This window comes from Rhineura floridana, chromosome 3 (assembly GCF_030035675.1).
Source record: "Rhineura floridana isolate rRhiFlo1 chromosome 3, rRhiFlo1.hap2, whole genome shotgun sequence".
Classification (NCBI taxonomy): Eukaryota; Metazoa; Chordata; class Lepidosauria; order Squamata; family Rhineuridae; genus Rhineura; species Rhineura floridana.
This window is the reverse complement of record NC_084482.1, coordinates 38,917,996-38,935,284: the sequence shown is the minus strand read 5'-3', so window position 1 is coordinate 38,935,284 and position 17,289 is coordinate 38,917,996. Positions and strand designations below refer to the sequence as shown.

General features: G+C 42.5%; 2 protein-coding genes across 7 annotated transcripts in view; one reads left to right on the top strand and one right to left on the bottom strand.

Annotated features, from left to right (window-relative positions):
- C3H17orf75 (chromosome 3 C17orf75 homolog) overlaps positions 1 to 8,828 on the top strand; it is a 25,306-nt gene extending 16,478 nt beyond the window's left edge. The window contains exons 8-10 of the mRNA XM_061615382.1: positions 107 to 243; positions 2,511 to 2,614; positions 5,584 to 8,828. Of these exons, the coding sequence (XP_061471366.1) occupies positions 107 to 243; positions 2,511 to 2,614; positions 5,584 to 5,838 (496 nt within the window). The 3' untranslated portion in view covers positions 5,839 to 8,828. The remainder of the gene's footprint in view (positions 1 to 106; positions 244 to 2,510; positions 2,615 to 5,583) is intronic.
- RHBDL3 (rhomboid like 3) overlaps positions 8,195 to 17,289 on the bottom strand; it is a 196,510-nt gene continuing 187,415 nt past the window's right edge. For all 6 annotated transcript variants that reach the window (XM_061615375.1, XM_061615378.1, XM_061615377.1 and 3 more), the window contains one exon: positions 8,195 to 17,289. In XM_061615375.1, the coding sequence (XP_061471359.1) occupies positions 17,018 to 17,289 (272 nt within the window). In that variant the 3' untranslated portion in view covers positions 8,195 to 17,017.

The following is a 17,289-nucleotide window of genomic DNA, read 5'->3' as shown; positions in this document are numbered from 1 at the left end:
TTCCCATAGTAGCTTGGCTTGTTAGCTGGCAGCTGCCTTTCCCTCGCCTTATCTTGAACTTAGTGATGAACTGTAAAACACATGTAAAATTAATGTTCTTTCTCAGGTTCCTTAGAGCTGCAAGCCTTCAAGACCTTGTCCGGGAAGCCACAATGACTTCCTTATGTATAGCAATGACAGAGGAACAACACAAATCCGTGGTGATTGACTGTAGTGGACCACACCCTCAGTTCCACAATGCAGGTGAATTTTGCAGGTGGTGATTTATTTATATATAAAAGTATTTATATATTGCCTTCTCACAAAACATCAGGATGGTGTACAGAAACATAAAAATGTTTTAAACAAACAAAACATGCATTAAAATGATTGGTTACTCAAAAACCTTTAAACATCTGCATGGGCCTGTCGGCACAACAAAGTCTTCAAGAGAGATCTGAAAGTCAAAATCAAGGATGCCTCCCTAATTTCTATTGGAAGAGCTTGGGATGGCAACATTAAATGCCTGATTTCTACTTGAGGGCAGTCAGGCCTCTGTAACATGGGGGACAACTAACAGTGCTCCTCCAGATGTTGATGATCAGGCTAGGATATAAGAGCTCAGGCGGTCCTTAAGGTATTGTCAACCCAAGTTGTTCAGGGCTTTGTACATCAACACAAGAACCTTGAACCTGGCCTGGTTGCAGATGGACAGCCAGTGCGTACGCTGTTGGCTGTCCGATCTTATCAGCAGTCTAGATGCTGTATTTTGCACCAGCTGGAGCTTCCAGACCAGGTCCAAGAGCAGCCCCACATAGAGTGCATAGAGATGTTTCAGGCATGTAAGTGGTATCGGTCTTCATGGAGTAATGGGAAATACCTATGGGCTTCAACATTGCTTACAACTCTCTAAAATGGCACTTGTTTATTTTGGGGGGGATCTTTCTATGCCACCAGGCTGCTTCAAAAAGAGAGATTCTGGGGTGTGGAATTTGTCTACCAGTCTTTCCCATCTTTTGCTTTAGATTGCTTATGCTTTAGATCGCATTGCAAAACTCAAGGTTATCCAGTGACCTTCTTGTCAAGAGGGTATTATGGGCCAATACTATGGTTATGATTAAGTTGTTTTCTTATGTGTGCATTTTAAGAAGCACTGACGAATCATCAGGCTAGAATTACTTTTGGGGGAAAATATAACTTCTTTACACAAACAAAATGTAGACTATTGAAAGGCCATAGTGTATTTTATTTATTTATTTATTTATTACTTGATTTATATCCCACCCTTCCTCCCAGCAGGAGCCCAGGGCGGCAAACAGAAACGCTAAAAACACTTTAAAAACATCATAAAAAGACCTTAAATACATTAAAACAAAAGAAAAACATTTTTTTAAAAGCTTTAAAAACATCTTTTTTTAAAAAAAAGGGTTAAAAACATATTATTAAAGAAAACATATTAAAAGCAGTGCTAACACAGACACAGACTGGGATAGGTCTCAACTTAAAAGGCTTGTTGAAAGAAGAAAGTCTTCAAAAGGCGCCGAAAAGATAGCAAAGATGGCGCCTGCCTAATATTCAAGGGGAGGGAATTCCACAGGGTATTTTATTTATTTATTTGGTCTTGATGGTACACTTTTGACTCAAGAGTTGTGTAATGCAGCCACAACATAGAAGTTCATGTTCTCGACTCCTGGCCAAGGCCCAAGTGATCATGGTAACACTGGAACTTGAACATAAGAAGAGCCCTGCTGGATCAGGCCAAGGGTGCATCTAGTTCAGCAGATGCTTCCAGGCAGCCCGGCCCTCCAGTGCTCTTTCCCCAACAAGTGATGTTCTGTGCCGTAACTTCCTCTGAATATGACTGGCCCCTTAGTACTTTCTCAGTTATAAATGGGCCAAGTAAGTTCTGCTACCTATGTACATATTACTCATGGGAGAGGGTAATAGCCTTCTTGCACCAACCTCAGGATGTGCATTTTCCATGCCTCAAGAGGTCAGCACTTACCTCCACTCTCCACTCCTTTTTTTAACAGGCAAGGCTGGATGGCTCTACCCCATTTGCTGGTCATAAGATGGCACTTCAGCAGTTACAAACATCTTTTCGCATATTTTATTTTTATAGCCTATGGATCATGCAGACCCTCCGTGGCGCAGAGTGGTAAGCAGCAGTAACGCAGCTGAAGCTCTGCTCACGGCCGGAATTCGATTCCAACGGAAGGAGGAAGTCGAATCTCTGGTAAAAGGGGTTGAGGTCCACTCAGCCTTCCATCCATCCGTGGTTGGTAAAATGAGTACCCGGCATATGCTGGGGGGTAAAGAAAGGCCGGGGAAGGAACTGGCAATCCCACCCCATATACACGGTCTGCCTAGTAAACGTCGCAAGACGTCACCCTAAGAGTCGGAAACGACTCGCACTACAAGTGCAGGGACACCTTTACCTTTTATGGATCATGTTACTTGCAGCATTTACATGCGGGGGGACCCCCCAGGAAATATGTCAGTCTAATGTTTTGTTTCCAAATATGTCTCAGGAAGTAACAAATTCTGTGAAGACTGGATGCAAGCATTTCTCAATGCTTCTGAAGGGGGAAATCCATTTCTCTTCCGGCAAATATTGGAGAACTTTAAATTGAAGGTAACTCACTATCCTGACGTGTGAGTTGGAGGAAATAGCAGATATTGGTGTACTTTATTTATTTATTTTATTTATTAATTAGATTTATATCCCGCCCTTCCTCCCACATGCTATTCATAAACTGAGGCTGAGTCTTGTTAACTCTTGCAGTGTTCAATGTTGAACCGTTATCCAGTTTAGCCAAAGAATTATGACTTTAAGATACAATCAGCATCCCTCTAAAGCAAAATTATTGGTTTTTTATGTTCCTGGATTGCTCCCTTCATCTTTCCACATTCCTTGGACTTTAATCTCAGTACTTTGGCAAAACTGAATTGTTGATCAGGCTGTGTGGTTTTAAACAGTGTAATTTGCATCCCAACCTTGCAATCCCAAGTGCCACATCACAAAAGGTTAATTAATCTACAACTAGATACCATGAACATCAATTTTGTATAGGAAGCCATATGCATAGCCCGATAACGTAAAGATAGTGGTAATTCCTAGGTGTAATCCAATGATACTTAGGCGGCAACCCTATACATACTTACCTCTCCCAGTGAAGCTAAAGGGGCTTACTTCTGAGTTAACATGCATAGGATTGTGCTGTCAAGCACTTTTAAGTCCAGCTGATTCAACAGGAGACATAAGCACATGCTTTATTTTCTTCTGCTGAAATCAATGGGGGTTAGAAGTGCTTAGTTTAAGGTGGATTGTGCCCATTGTTTTTGAGGTTACTGATTTTAGTTCAAGGATAAGAATTATTCCTATAGAAGATCCTGTTCTGCTCCCAATTCATATAACAGTATGTTATATACAGCAGCCCTGAATCACTTGCATGCATATGTATGTTTGTATATACACAGCAGCAACCTGAGAAAGCAATTGGCAGTCATGCCAGTCAGCTTATTTATTTTATTTATTTAATTTAATTTATATACCGCCCTAAGCCTAAAAGGCTCTCTGGGCGGTGTACATCAGAGATAAAACAAGCACAATATATAAATACAATAGATATAACAGAATCAAAAACAAAACAAACAAACAACAAAGGAACCAAACTGCACCAAAATACAACAATAATGAAATACTGTTAAAAAACATTATAAAATACACTTTAAGATACAATTTAAAATGCCTGGGAGTATAAGAAAGTTTTCACCTGGTGCCGAAAAGATAGCAGCGTCGGTGCCAGGCACACCTCATCAGGAAGACTATTCCACAATTCGGGGGCCACCACTGAAAAGGCCCTAGTTCTAGTCACTACCCTCCGAGCTTCTCGATGGGATGGTACTCGGAGGAGGGCCTTAGATGTTGAGCGCAGTGTACGGGTAGGTTTGTATTGGGAGAGGCGTTCACCAGGTATTGCGGTCCCATGCCGTGTAGGGCTTTATAGGTCAAAACCAGCACTTTGAATTTAGCCCGGAAACAAATAGGAAGCCAGTGTAGACGGGCCAGAACAGGTGTTATATGAGCGGACCTTCTGGTCCGCGTCAATAATCTGGCCGCTGCATTCTGGACTAGCTGTAGTTTCCGAACTGTCTTCAAGGGCAGCCCAACATAGAGCACATTGCAGTAGTCCAATCTAGAAGTTACCAGAGCATGAACAGCTGAGGCGAGGTTGTCATTGTCCAGATAGGGACGTAGCTGGGCTACCAATCGAAGATGGTAAAAAGCATTCCGTGCCACCGAGGCCACCTGGGCCTCGAGAGACAAGGAAGGATCGAAAAGAACTCCCAAGCTACGAACCTGTTCCTTCAAGGGGAGTGTAACCCCATCAAGAACAGGATGAACATCCACCATCTGGGCAGTGAAGGCACTCACCAACAGCGTCTCGGTCTTGTCTGGATTGAGCTTCAGTTTGTTCGCTCCCATCCAGTCCATTATCGCGGCCAGGCAACGGTTTAGCACGTTAACAGCCTCACCTGAAGAGGATGAAAAGGAGAAGTAGAGTTGCGTGTCATCAGCGTACTGATGACAATGCACCCCAAAACTCCTGATGACCGCACCCAGCGGCTTCATGTAGATGTTAAAAAGCATGGGGGACAGTACCGATCCCTGCGGGACTCCACAATGGAGAGTCCAGGGTGTCGAGCAATGTTCCCCAAGCACTACCTTCTGGCGACGACCCACCAAGTAGGAGCGGAGCCACTGCCAAGCAGTACCCCCAACTCCCAACTCCGTGAGTCTTCCCAGAAGGATACCATGGTCGATGGTATCAAAAGCCGCTGAGAGATCAAGGAGAATCAACAGAGTCACACTCCCCCTGTCCCTCTCCCGAAGGTCATCATACAGGGCGACCAAGGCTGTTTCAGTGCCAAAACCGGGCCTAAAACCGGATTGAAATGGATCAAGATAATCAGTGTCATCCAAGAGCCCCTGGAGCTGGCCGGCAACCACCCGTTCCAGGACCTTGCCCAGGAACGGAACATTCGCCACAGGTCTATAGTTGTTCAAATTATCTGGGTCCAAGGAGGATTTCTTCAGGAGTGGTCTCACCACCGCCTCTTTTAGGCAGTCAGGGACCACTCCCTCTCTTAAAGAGGCATTTATTACCTCCTTGGCCCAGCCGGCGGTTCCGATCCTGCTAGCTTTCACCAGCCAAGAGGGGCAAGGATCCAGTACAGACGTGGTCGCCCGCACCAGTCCAAGGATCTTGTCAACATCCTCGAGCATTTGTAGGAACAGCTAGTCCAGTCCCTTTGCTCCCCTACCTGAACAGCTAATTTTGTGCTATTGAGGATTTTTCATTTTAGGCTGCATGCGGACAGTCCCAGTAACAATATATGGGGAGGAAATGCATGTTTACTTGTATGGAGTGGTATTCAATGCTAGCCCTACTCAGAGTAATTTCAGTGGACTACTTTGAGTAGGACTTAGTTGAATACAACCCGTAGTTTCTTGTCCAGCTACAGATAATATGCATATTGAAACCTGCTTTCCCAGCTGGATAAGGACACTTGACTGCTCGTTTGCTGCTGTCTTTCTAGGCCATACAAGACATCAACAACCTAAAGCGCTTCATCAGGCAGGCAGAAATGAACCATTATGCTTTGTTCAAGTGCTACTTATTTCTGAAGAACTGTGGCAGCGGAGACGTCCTCTTGAAGATTGTGAAAGTGGAACATGCTGAAATGCAAGAAGCCAAACATGTAATAAATGTCCTTGAGGAATTCATGAGAGAGCCAGCTTGTAACATAAATCCGTCTCCTGCACTTAGGGCTACTTACACATTACAGAATTAGAATGTCTCTTGGTGGACTCATAGATCATGTGAAAAGATAATATTGCTTTTTAAAGAACTAGGTATACACAGCGTGGACAGCTGCGGTTGGTCCTACTTCCTTGAAGCATTTGAACATGTGATCTGGAAAAGGCACACTTCTATACCGTAAGGATAGTCCAATAAACTGTGTTTTGTTGGAGTGGTAATGAGCAGCAAGCTTGAGTACTCCCTGCTTCCTTTTGTGCACCTGCCTTGAAATGAGATTTCCTGGGTTTTTAAACCACTGTTTCCCTGTGAGCTGGGAAGCTGGATTTAACCACTCCCTCCAAACCAGGATTTGGAAACCAGTATCAAACTCTTAAGCACGAAGGAGCTCTTAAACCACAGTTTCCTGTATCGGATGCCATAGAGAAATTGGTTTAACAAACCAGGAGGTCTCCTTGCAGTCAAGCATGCAAGAGAAGGGAAGGCGAGCGTTGAACATTTGAGGTTAATACTCCTTTCTGCTCCAGTAAAGCAGTTTATTGGATGGAGAATACTACATCAGAACTCAGCCACTTTGTACCTACATTGTACTAGTTGGTTTTGTAATGCTTAAAGTTGCCATTAGGTGGAGAAATAGTCTGAATTCTCATTTGTGAAACAGAATTCATTAGTGTATTTACTTGAAAGCTTTGGATAATAGGACAACTCTTGCATTTCTTCTTTTTAAGAAGATCAGAGTTCCTTTCTATTAACTTCTTATGTGAAAAGTAATTCCTTCATTTTCTTGCTTTGGAACTAGGAGATTATATTGCTTGAATTTGTCACAACTGGACCAAGAACACATCTTCATGCCATTGATAATGTTAGGATTACATATTAAGAAAACAGCAAAAGCTACCCCCATGGATCATGAATCTAATCAGATTTAAGAATACAAATTTCTGTAAAATAATTTATGAGAAAATTACGACATAGCACTTTTTAAAAGGAAAGAACCTAAAAGCTTTCTGCTTAGTACATTGCTTGCACATCATTATTTGATAACGGATCTCTTTGTAGTTACTGAATAAATTTGCCTTACATTGTAGTTGTGATTGCAAGACTATAAAGTCTAGTACCTGGAATCTGCATGCAACCCCCCCCTCCCAATCAGCTGTTGCCACCTGCTTTCTCCCAAATCCCCAATCTGTTTCCAGGACTTTGGGGTTGTGAAATAAGAGCCACTTAAAGGATAACTTGGGTGTGTGGTAGGGGATACTATACACACCAGGTGTGGGGAACCTTTAGCACTTCAGATGTTGCTGAACTACAACTCCCATCAGCCGCAGCAACTGTGGCCAATGGACAGGGATTATGGGAGTTGCAGTTCAGCAGTGTCAGGAGGGCCAAAGGTTTCTCACACCTGATACACACCATGCAGAAATTTCAACTTGAATAGTGTATCTGCATTCCTAGACTTTTCAGCTCTGGGAAGTTTGAGATGCTGTTCAAACACTCTATTGGGGCAGTAGCTGATATGAAATTTCTTGTATGCATAGACCTATTTATTTTTTAAAACCAAAAATCCCTGTCATCAGATGTGGCAGGTAAAGGTGAGTGTGTGTGATTATAGATGAGTCCAGCCCCCTTCCCTCCTCCTGAAGAGCTAATTAGTGGGAGTATAGCTTCTTAAAAAGCACTAAATGAACTAGCTCTGGCAGCTGGATCAGTCTGCGAGAATGTGCCTCCAGTACTTGTTTGTGCACAGTCTGGGATGTGTGTGCAGAAGAGTGGCTCCACAGATGTATAGCCCCAAAGCAGACAAGAGCACTCACCTACTTTGGCCGGATAGATCAAGAAATTGCCTCCATTCTGGGTTTGTCTATATGCTCTGTAATAGAGAAATGTCTCTAGGGAGGGTCAATCAGTTTTCATTTTTCTTTAAAATATTGTCACTTCTAGTTCTCACCATCTTACAGGGCTTAGTTCTGCAAAAATGCAAAAAGCCCAATTCAAAAAGTTATTTATGTACTGTAGTGGGCTGCATGTACACAAACAAAGTGTATGTGTGTATATATTCAATGGACAGAAAATCAGCATAGTGAGTTGTGACAGCACCTATCACTTGTAAGGGGGATAGGGGGTGCTGAATGACTGCGACATCTGTCTCTTAGGGGATGCATGTACAGCTCTGATCCAGCTCAGAGCCACACAGTTGCAGTCCTGATCTTAGGGGTGCAAGTTTTCCACCCTATGTATTGCTGTTCTGCACAGTAATGTCCCAGACTAGCAACGGGACCTGAATGTGGCTATAAATGTTTATGCATGAATAACTTTTGCTAGATTGTGGCCAAACGTATTCGACTAAAGCAAATGGTTGCATCCAGAGTTCAAAACATATGACACTTCAGTCAAAATAGTTATTATTTAATTATAGTTGCATTTATAAAACATGCCCCCCATCTTTACATGTTGCTTTTTGTTATTATTTTGCCGTGTTTATATCAACCATCTTATTGAAAAGAAAAGAAGCTGAACAGTAAACCTTGAATGGAATCTGTGCACAAATAATTGTTAGAAACAAAACTATACAGTTATGTACACAATAGAAAAGTATTTTGACATTGCAGCATGCTGTTTTGCAAGTACTGTGTTTGCTCGAATAGCCCTTGATGGAAAAGTATATTCTGTTCAGCATTTTTTTAAGGCAGAATTACTTCATTTGATGCTACAAAGGTTAACCATGGAGGAAGGTACTAACTGTGTTAGCAAAAGAAAGAAAAACTTCATAAATCTAGCTTTGTTTTGTAAACTTAAACAGGCACTATGGGGAGGCAGGATGTGCTTGGTGACCAATATAGCTATTAAACTGGGTGAAAATTAACATTTGTGCTGCATAAATTCAATGTGTGAAATTATATTGTGTCTTGTAAAACTCTCTGTGATATTTATTTATATTCTGGTTTGGGATTCTAAGGAACCTATTAGATAGTTTTCTCAAGTTAGAAACCAGTGATTAATTATGGTATTAAAGTGCATTTACCTTCCAGCAAGTTTGTTTTTGTTTCACTTCTGTTTGTTGAAGTACTGAATGGTTAAATATGTCTTTGTAAGAAATAGGTTATTTGAGGCTTTCAGCAAGCAATGTTAAAGATGCTTCTTAAAATCGTATTGTTCAGAAAGTAGCAGATATTTTAAAAAGTGGGGAATGGGGACTTTGTGTGTGAGCAATCCTCAGAGATGCTTCAAGCATCTGTCCCAATAATAAGGCCCTACCTGTAGTGGGAAGTGGGCCTGGGACCTCAGGAATGTGTATATCCACCATCGCACAGATGAGGTTACATTTGAGAGAGGTGTTTGCAGAGCCAGGAAAACACACAAGGGCTTTGGGGAGGGTGTGTGTGAAACAGGCAAGGTACCCAATCTGACCTCCTTAAGAGAATTTAAATGCATGGGGAGCACAGAGATTTTACTACGTTCCCTTTTCCAGGCTTATAAAGTTGTTTTTGAGTAAAAGGACGCCATACGCACACTAAGGCAGGGTCACAGAGACCTGTTTTCAAAACTGGTGGTTCTCATGCACTGTTTGGCTAAAACACAATTTATGTGATTATATATGTAGAGGGAATTAGAAAGCACAGTTTTTGATCTATGCTGAAACCAAATGCAACATGAGCAAGACATAATCCTAAGAGACTAAAATTCTTGAGTTTTGTTCATGACTCAGGTATAGACTTAACCAGGTGTTGTGTTTCATTTTGAGCACCTCTAAAATAAGATGCTGCTTTGCAAGTTGATTTATAGGGGGAAATTCACCTGTTTGTCAAGAAGCTCAATATGTATTAAGACACAAATCTACTTGGAATTCACAGTTCAATTGCATGTGATAAAATTTAAGTGGCAAATTAGTTTTTAACCACATTTACAAGGTTTGTAAAAACAAGATCCTAACTTCAGCTCTATTCATCGTAACACTGCCTAGCACTAGATGGGGATTACATTTCTGCACGGGCAGCAAAGGACTTTTTCATCTGCTAATTTTCAATCTTAATAGCTCATCATCTTCCATCACTTGCCACTTTTCTGTTCCTGTAGAGATTCCACTTGCCCTGCTGAAGAGGCAAACTGGTTTTCAATTTAAATGTTACGTTGAAACTAAACTGAAGAGACTTCGAAGAAATTCCAGCTGCACACAAATTATTCTCTTGGTAGGCATTATGTAAGTGTCAGCCTTTAATTATAAATGTGTTGAAACAGACCCAGTTCAGACATAATGAAAACTCATAGTTTCCTGCTACATGAACAAACCATGGTGAACCTCAGGCTTGCATATTTGTCTCTTTTGCACACATTAGTAGATTGGGAGTTCTTACTTTAAACAAACCATAGTTCTCTGTGATGTCTGAACTGGGAAAACTGGTTTGTTAATGATTAGTGAGAAGAAATTAGGATCAAATTGTGCCTTTGCATCCAGGTTTGGTCACTAATTGAAGCATAACCAAACCATAGTTCCTTGAGTTTGGACATTACACAGAACTTTCCTTAAAAATGAAGTGAGTTTATGATTAGCTTACAGGTGTATAAGAGAAAGGAGACGTGCATGAGCCCTAAGTTTATTGCAGCTTGTTCAAAAGTTTCCCGTTGAATCTGAACTAAACCAGTAACAGCCTACACTTTCAGTGGCAAACACAAGCCTGGTCACCACTAGTCACCACTTCTCTGCTGCAAAGTTGCACCCTGGGTTGTGTGCAGGGATATGTAGAGAAGACACTTCTTAAATACGTGGTAGAAAACGGACTTCTCTCCCCAAGTAATTTGATAGAAAATTATCTGGGGCCAAACAGATTTGCAGGGAAAAGCAACAACAGGTGGGGGAAGGATTAAAGGCTCAAGCCTCCCAGGCACTTCTTTTCCCCTGCAAACTGGATTTTCCCAATAGCATAGATGAGCTGACAGAACATGATTAAACTTTACATTTCCCTCTTCCTTTGCCCCATCTGTTCCATTCGCTGGGCATCCACCATGCCAGAAGCTGTGTACAGGACTGAACTTGCATTTGGCTTCTAACAAGCCCAAACTCCTTTTGTAAAGTGTGTGCGCCCCAGCGCTCTGTGTGATGTCACAGGGGTTCTGGAGCAAATTCATAGTTTGTCTAGAGATGTCTTCTGTGACCTTAAGCCAGTCTCATCATAGAAACATGTTTAATAATCACTGCCATCTGCCTCTAAAGGGCGGTGGCATCCGTCCAGAACAGGATTGTGGTCATTAAAAATCTAATTTAAAATTTGTGAGCATAGCCTTTAGAAAAAATAGTTTGGCCAGTAGATGCCAGTAAATACATTAGCCAGTAGATGTCCCTGTAGGAGCTGAGCAATTCTGTTTCGTCACCCTTCCAAATCAGTTGCTCTTTAAACACTATGCTGGAACACTTCATTGTAAAAGTGCCGATCTGAGTGCACGTTCTGTCTCTATGCCTGTCATGCAAACCTTAACCAAAGATGAGACTGGCTTTACGCCCATGTTAGCTAGTATTAAAACCTGCATGTTCCCATCCATTGACAGCATTTTAATTATTCTAAATATATTTAAAGAAAGGCTAAGGCTACATCCCAGGGATTCTGGCTGATGCAGAATTAAACACAAAGACTTTGTGTTTTTGTGAAGAGGCTAAGACTCACTGCAACATGCAATTAATCTACAAATATCTGCAGGAGGCTGCAAGGTTGTGAGCTAGCAAGGACATTTGCAGGTAAAGGAGAAAATTATCCTCTAATCACTCTATGGAGCAGCAATATCCCAGAGCGACTGGATGACTTTAAGAGGCAGTTTAACTCAGAATGGCCTTAGTCTTGTGTGGTTTGACTGGCAAAATGTCATAGCCTTACACAGCTACTAGCTGGAAACCTTGTGGAAATATATTTGTCTTGGGATGGATGAGGTGGGGATGGGGAAAAGAAGAACGGTAAACCAGACTGGACAAGTTTTTATTGATTGCTCTCATAAAGTCTATGAATGTAGATGTTGGTGAGCTCAATGGAAAGTTTTCTGTGTTGTCCTTGCTCCATGACGGAGTGCTCTTTGCTATAGAGAGAGGCAGTTTACATGGTCAGGAAGCAGATTTCATCTCTAATCACTGACAAGTAAAATGTTTATCCAAGTCAAGAATGGCATTACGCCGGATGTTCTGGTCACTGCAGCATCAAGTCCTGTCTCACACAGGAAGCTGTCTTATACAAAATCAGACCATTGGTCCATCTCCCTCAGTATCATCTACACTGACTGGCAGCAAGTCTCCATGATTTCTGATGGGAGACATTCCCAGCTCAACCTGGAGAAACGGGGGATCAAGCCTGGAACCTTCTGGACCCTCTACCACTGAGCTATGGCCCTTCATAAACAGTATGTGAGGAGATGAGCCTGTTTCAGGAATATACTACTGCAGACAGATATCCTGGCAGATAGAGAACCGGTATGTCAGGGAGAAGACTAGGCTAGAACCTTTCTCCCTTACATTTACTGGTATTTTGAGAGGAGGAGCATTCAGTCATGAGAATCCCCTTCTGCAGTAATATAGTCCACATGTGCTCTTCCAGAGAATTAAGCTGAAGAGTCACAACTCAGAATTTCATCCATGCTACTGCTGCCTATCCAATTCTCACTCTTAGGGCCACATTCAATGTAATGGGTCATGTTAATACAATGTGAGCCAGTGAGCATGTGTGTGAAATGAAACGTTGCCAAGCACTATGCTGTCCCTCTAGTTCAGAGGCAGATAACTTGTGACTCTCCAGATGTTTTTCGGAGTACAATTCCCATCATCTCATGCCATTGGCCATGCTGGCTGAGGTTGATGGGAGTCTCAGTCCAACATCATCTGGAGAGCCAAGGTTCCCCCTTCCTGCTTTAGATTTTGCCTGCTCGTGGGATTGTCACTGAAAATGTTACAGATAACTACTCCAACAGCCTGTGACCTCACATATGTGAAAAAGCAGAGTAAAAAACCACTATGTTCTATGCCACTACTCTTTGTTGAACAGTGTCTGCAGGAAGGGTGGATTGATTCACGCCTCTTGTAATTTATTTTATTCTGGCACATTAGGCATCATGTACAGCTGTGGTGTGTGTGTATATACACACACACAAAACAAAAATTGCTCAAGTATATGAGGCTCTGGCTTCAAGAGAGGAAAAAAGCCTATGACAGAAAAAGGGATTTGACATGAACTTCATTAGATTAATGAGCCTGGTGCCTAACTGTGTGCAGATCACTCAGAGACCTATGCTTGTCCTTGGCAACTATCTGTGAGTTCTTCAGGACCAAATTCAACCCCCCTTTGCACCTCAGAATTCTGGGCTGTATTCACTATAGTACTAAAGCTAAGATTCCCTCAGTGCATTTCTCCTTCTGCAATGCAGCGATCTTCTCCTCTCCTCCCTCCCCATGAACCCCTTAAATCTGTTCTGGGGTTTTCCCCAACCTCCAGAGCAGATCTGGGTCAGTGCAAGGTGTGGGGGGCAAGGAGAGGAGGGGAACCCCATTGTGCTAGTGCAAAAAGTTAGTTGAATTCCAGGGGGTTGGACTTGATGGCCTTATAGGTCCCTTTCAACTCTACTATTCTATGATTCTATGAATATCACCCTGTGGTTTTTTTCCTTGCACCTTCAGCTCAGCTCTGAAGAGTCAGATTTCAGTTCTGTGCAATTCTTATTTTTTATTTAATGTCCCCAAACAAGCAGTCCTTAAGAACTTCTGCAGGACTCTGGCTTTTCCCTGACAAATAGAATCTCTCTTTACAGTTCACCTATTTATTTGGCAAAGGTGCCGATGTGTAATACGGAGTTGGTTCTGCTGCCTCATAGAAGCCATGCTGGATATACAGAAAGTAGGGATGTTGCCAACATTCATGATTACCTGGTTTGAAATACCACCTTATCCGGATCATAATGCTCGGTGTTACAAATTGAGTGGCATCTCTCCCAAAGGTTCTTACTGGCTTGCAAAATACAATGAGATCCTGATGTGCAGTAAGCAAACCAGGTGCCCCAGGACGCTGCATTCTAAAAGTCTCTGGAAAAGCTCTTTTATACCGAATACTTACTGTTACCAACAGGTTGGTGTTTATTGTGGGATTGGTGCTCCTCATGCGTGCAAATTTTTCGCAGTGTCCACATGATATTGTTGGCATGAAAATGCCAGCCTGTATTTTCCATTTAATTAAGATTAACCTTTTCCAGAGAAAATCCATTAAGTTAAAAAAAATTGTTACCAACAACCTGTTCATGATATCTCTTGATATATTGGTTTGCAAATTAAGCCCTGGAAATGCCCATTGTTTACTGTGAATTATGACCAGACCATGCATGATAAAGCACACATGCGCAGCGTCATCAGTGTGTATGCCCTATCAAAAGCTAGAAGCGAACTGTCAGGCCATAAACGAGGTTTTTTCCCCTGAATGATTAGTGAAAAAGCTCTGGAACGAGCTAATTCCAAATTGAGCTACAGAGTTTGACTGGCATCACTCTGAGAAAAATAGAATGAGACAAAGCAGAACAACCTTAGAAAAATGAGAACAAATGTCTATAGCCCCTCACTGAAAGATATCTGAAAAAAAGGAAGGGCTAGCAACCTAGAAGTACAATTCGTCCCTCTCCCAGGACTGGTATGTCTCTTAGCTGGTATGCTAGGATCTTTCTGCGTGCTTATTGTGCTGCAGACTAGACCTGCAAAATGGACGAAAGGGTTATTTGCCACAGACAGTATTTTGCTACCCTTTTCCTGTGTGCTTTCCATGAACATCAGCAAGCACTTTAAGTAGTTAATTCAGCAGCCACAATGCCCAAGTACAGAAAGGTAACTAGGACATGCCATGTTTGCTCAATTATGATAGTTTCCTGCCAGCAGGCCCTCTTCACACATAGCATTTTTAGTTGTCTACCTAAGATATCTTAGTGTATGCCAGCATTGTAAAGTGTGAATTCATCAAACATGAATTATACAAATAAATACATGTCAGGGATCCAGCACAAGTTGGCTCAGCAGCAGACACTAGTATGCCTGACTATGGCTTGAAATAGCCTACATAACCATCTTTTAGCACGTACCCATTAGCCAGGTTGAGCAGCCATGCAGACCTTATGTCCAGAAGCAGGATGTGGCATTTCCCAGCATGCACACTGATAAAGACCTAGGCTTCTGCTGATTTTCAGCATATAATTGCAAATTTATTAAGATGGTGAAGAAGCCACTGTATCAGCTGCGAGGTATGATCTCATCCCTGACGTGACTTCTTCCTGCAGAACACCTGAGCTTGATCACTTAGTGGTCAGTGAGGTAGTAAATCTGTGCCTGGCCTGCGCCATTTTAGACTGTACATGGAGACTCATATGACTGACTGCTCCTCCAAACAAAAACAAAACGTTTTCTACACAGAAACCTCGATGTAAAAGAGGGCAGTTCTAGCATTGCCTTCTCCCTGACACCTACTTTTCTATGTGCAGGGAACTTTGTTTTCACATGACAAGCATACAGACACAGTAACCTCTGCCTATTGTTTGAAGTGGCACAGCCAGATGTTGCTTTACTCCAGGAGCAGGGAACCTGTGGCCCTCCAGGTGATGTTGGACTCCAGCTCCCATCAGCATGGCCAATGGTCAGGGATGATGGGAGTAGTCCAGCACATCCGCAGGGCTACAGGTTCCCCATCCTTGTTTTATTGCAGGGGTGGGGAACCTGAGGTCCTTAAGAAGTTACTGGACTACAGCTCCCATCATCCCTGACCGCTGGCCAGGGCTGCTGGGAGCTGGAGTCCAACAACAGTCTGGAGGGTCACAGGTTCCCCTCCCCCATTTCACTTCTCCAGTGAGAACTAAGCCCTCCCTTGAGGTATCCTTATCAAATACATCCCTGACCCACTAACAGTGCAATCTTATGCATGCCTATTCAGAAGTCACTCCCACTGAGTATAGGATTGCAGCCTAAAGTACATCTGAAAGATTTATACAGCAGCATTATAGCCTGGCTGGCTACTTTCAAAACACACAAGGCAAAAGGAACCACATTCACATTTTACAAATAAGAACCCAGTATAAATGTTTGTTAGTGATGTGATCACATATGTCTTCCAAGGTCTCAAGAACATCTCAAAAGTCAAGAGAATTGCAGAGTTGTGGTCTCTGTCTTATATAGTGCTACAGAGTGGTGGTAAGGCACCCATTGTGCTGAGTGGGCTGCGACATTCTGGAATAACATCATTAAAGTAAGAGACATCTGGCAACCCTTTTCCAGCCAGAGAGCAGATGCTGCATTTTTAGAATGTGTAGGGCAAAGGAAGAAAACAAGAGGCCAGAGGAACATAGCATGATTGTCCACAAAAAAAATGCAAAATATTCAAGTGGTCTGCAAAATATTTAAGAATGAAAACCTAGCCACAAACTGAAAATCAAGTTAAATATGCAACTGTATTTACCAACCAGGTTAAAGCACTTTCAAAACTTTCAGTGCAAATTCTTGGCCTCTACCACTGGTCAGGTGTGAACCCATAAACACTGAAACCCTTGGAAGCTTTCTATGTAAGACATGTTCCTCTTAACAGATTGTAGACTTGAGGAACTATCCAAATTCACTGTGCATTAGCAGTGGCACTGTAGAACAGCCTGACCTATCAAGCCAAGCACCCTTGACTGAGTGCCCTTTTAGGATATTTCACCAGTTAAAAGAAGTAACAGCTATCACCCATGGCCTGATAGATACTTATACATCTGATTATGGGTATAGTGGAAGATTAACCTGGAAAAATGTAGGCAACCCAAACAAAATTTCACTATGTCTATTAACATTCATCAATATGTGGTGGTAAGTGCTCAGTTACACAAACATAGGGCTGAATTGTCAGCCCTTTCTCATGAAAACAGCACCAAACTACTTGCATGAGCAAGGGGTACAAGGGCTGGCTCTTATGGACTCCTGTGATACCTGTAAATCTTCATGCCCAAATGTCTTCCAAGCATGCTTCTATTGATCAGTCCTTGCTTAGCGCTCTTTTTTTCAGCAATATGGTCACATCCCAGCTGTGCAGTACAGTACCCACTCAACTTGTGCCTTTTCAGAAAAAGGGGGTTCACTTGTGATTTTCATACAAAAATAAAGCCTCAGTTTCCATTCCCCCCCCCCCAGGGGAGTTGGCAGATCGGAAGTCATCCGTTTGTCCTTGACAGTTCCTCAACGCAGGCTCTCAAGGAGGTGGAGGTAGTTTCAGGTCCAACAGACTATAAGCAAAAATGTTCCAGAAGACGGCGAAGAGAACAAACACCATGTACATGGAGACAAAGATCCACCACAAGGACTGGTCTTGGAGCCTCTGCTCATAGTTCCTTAGGATGACCACGCCAAGGGTGATGCCAACAGCCACTCCGCCAAGGTGGGCGATAAAACTTGGGTGCGGGCATGGAGGGTAAGCAGATGGGTAGAACCTCAGCCACACAGCTCTTCCAAATTCAAAGCTCA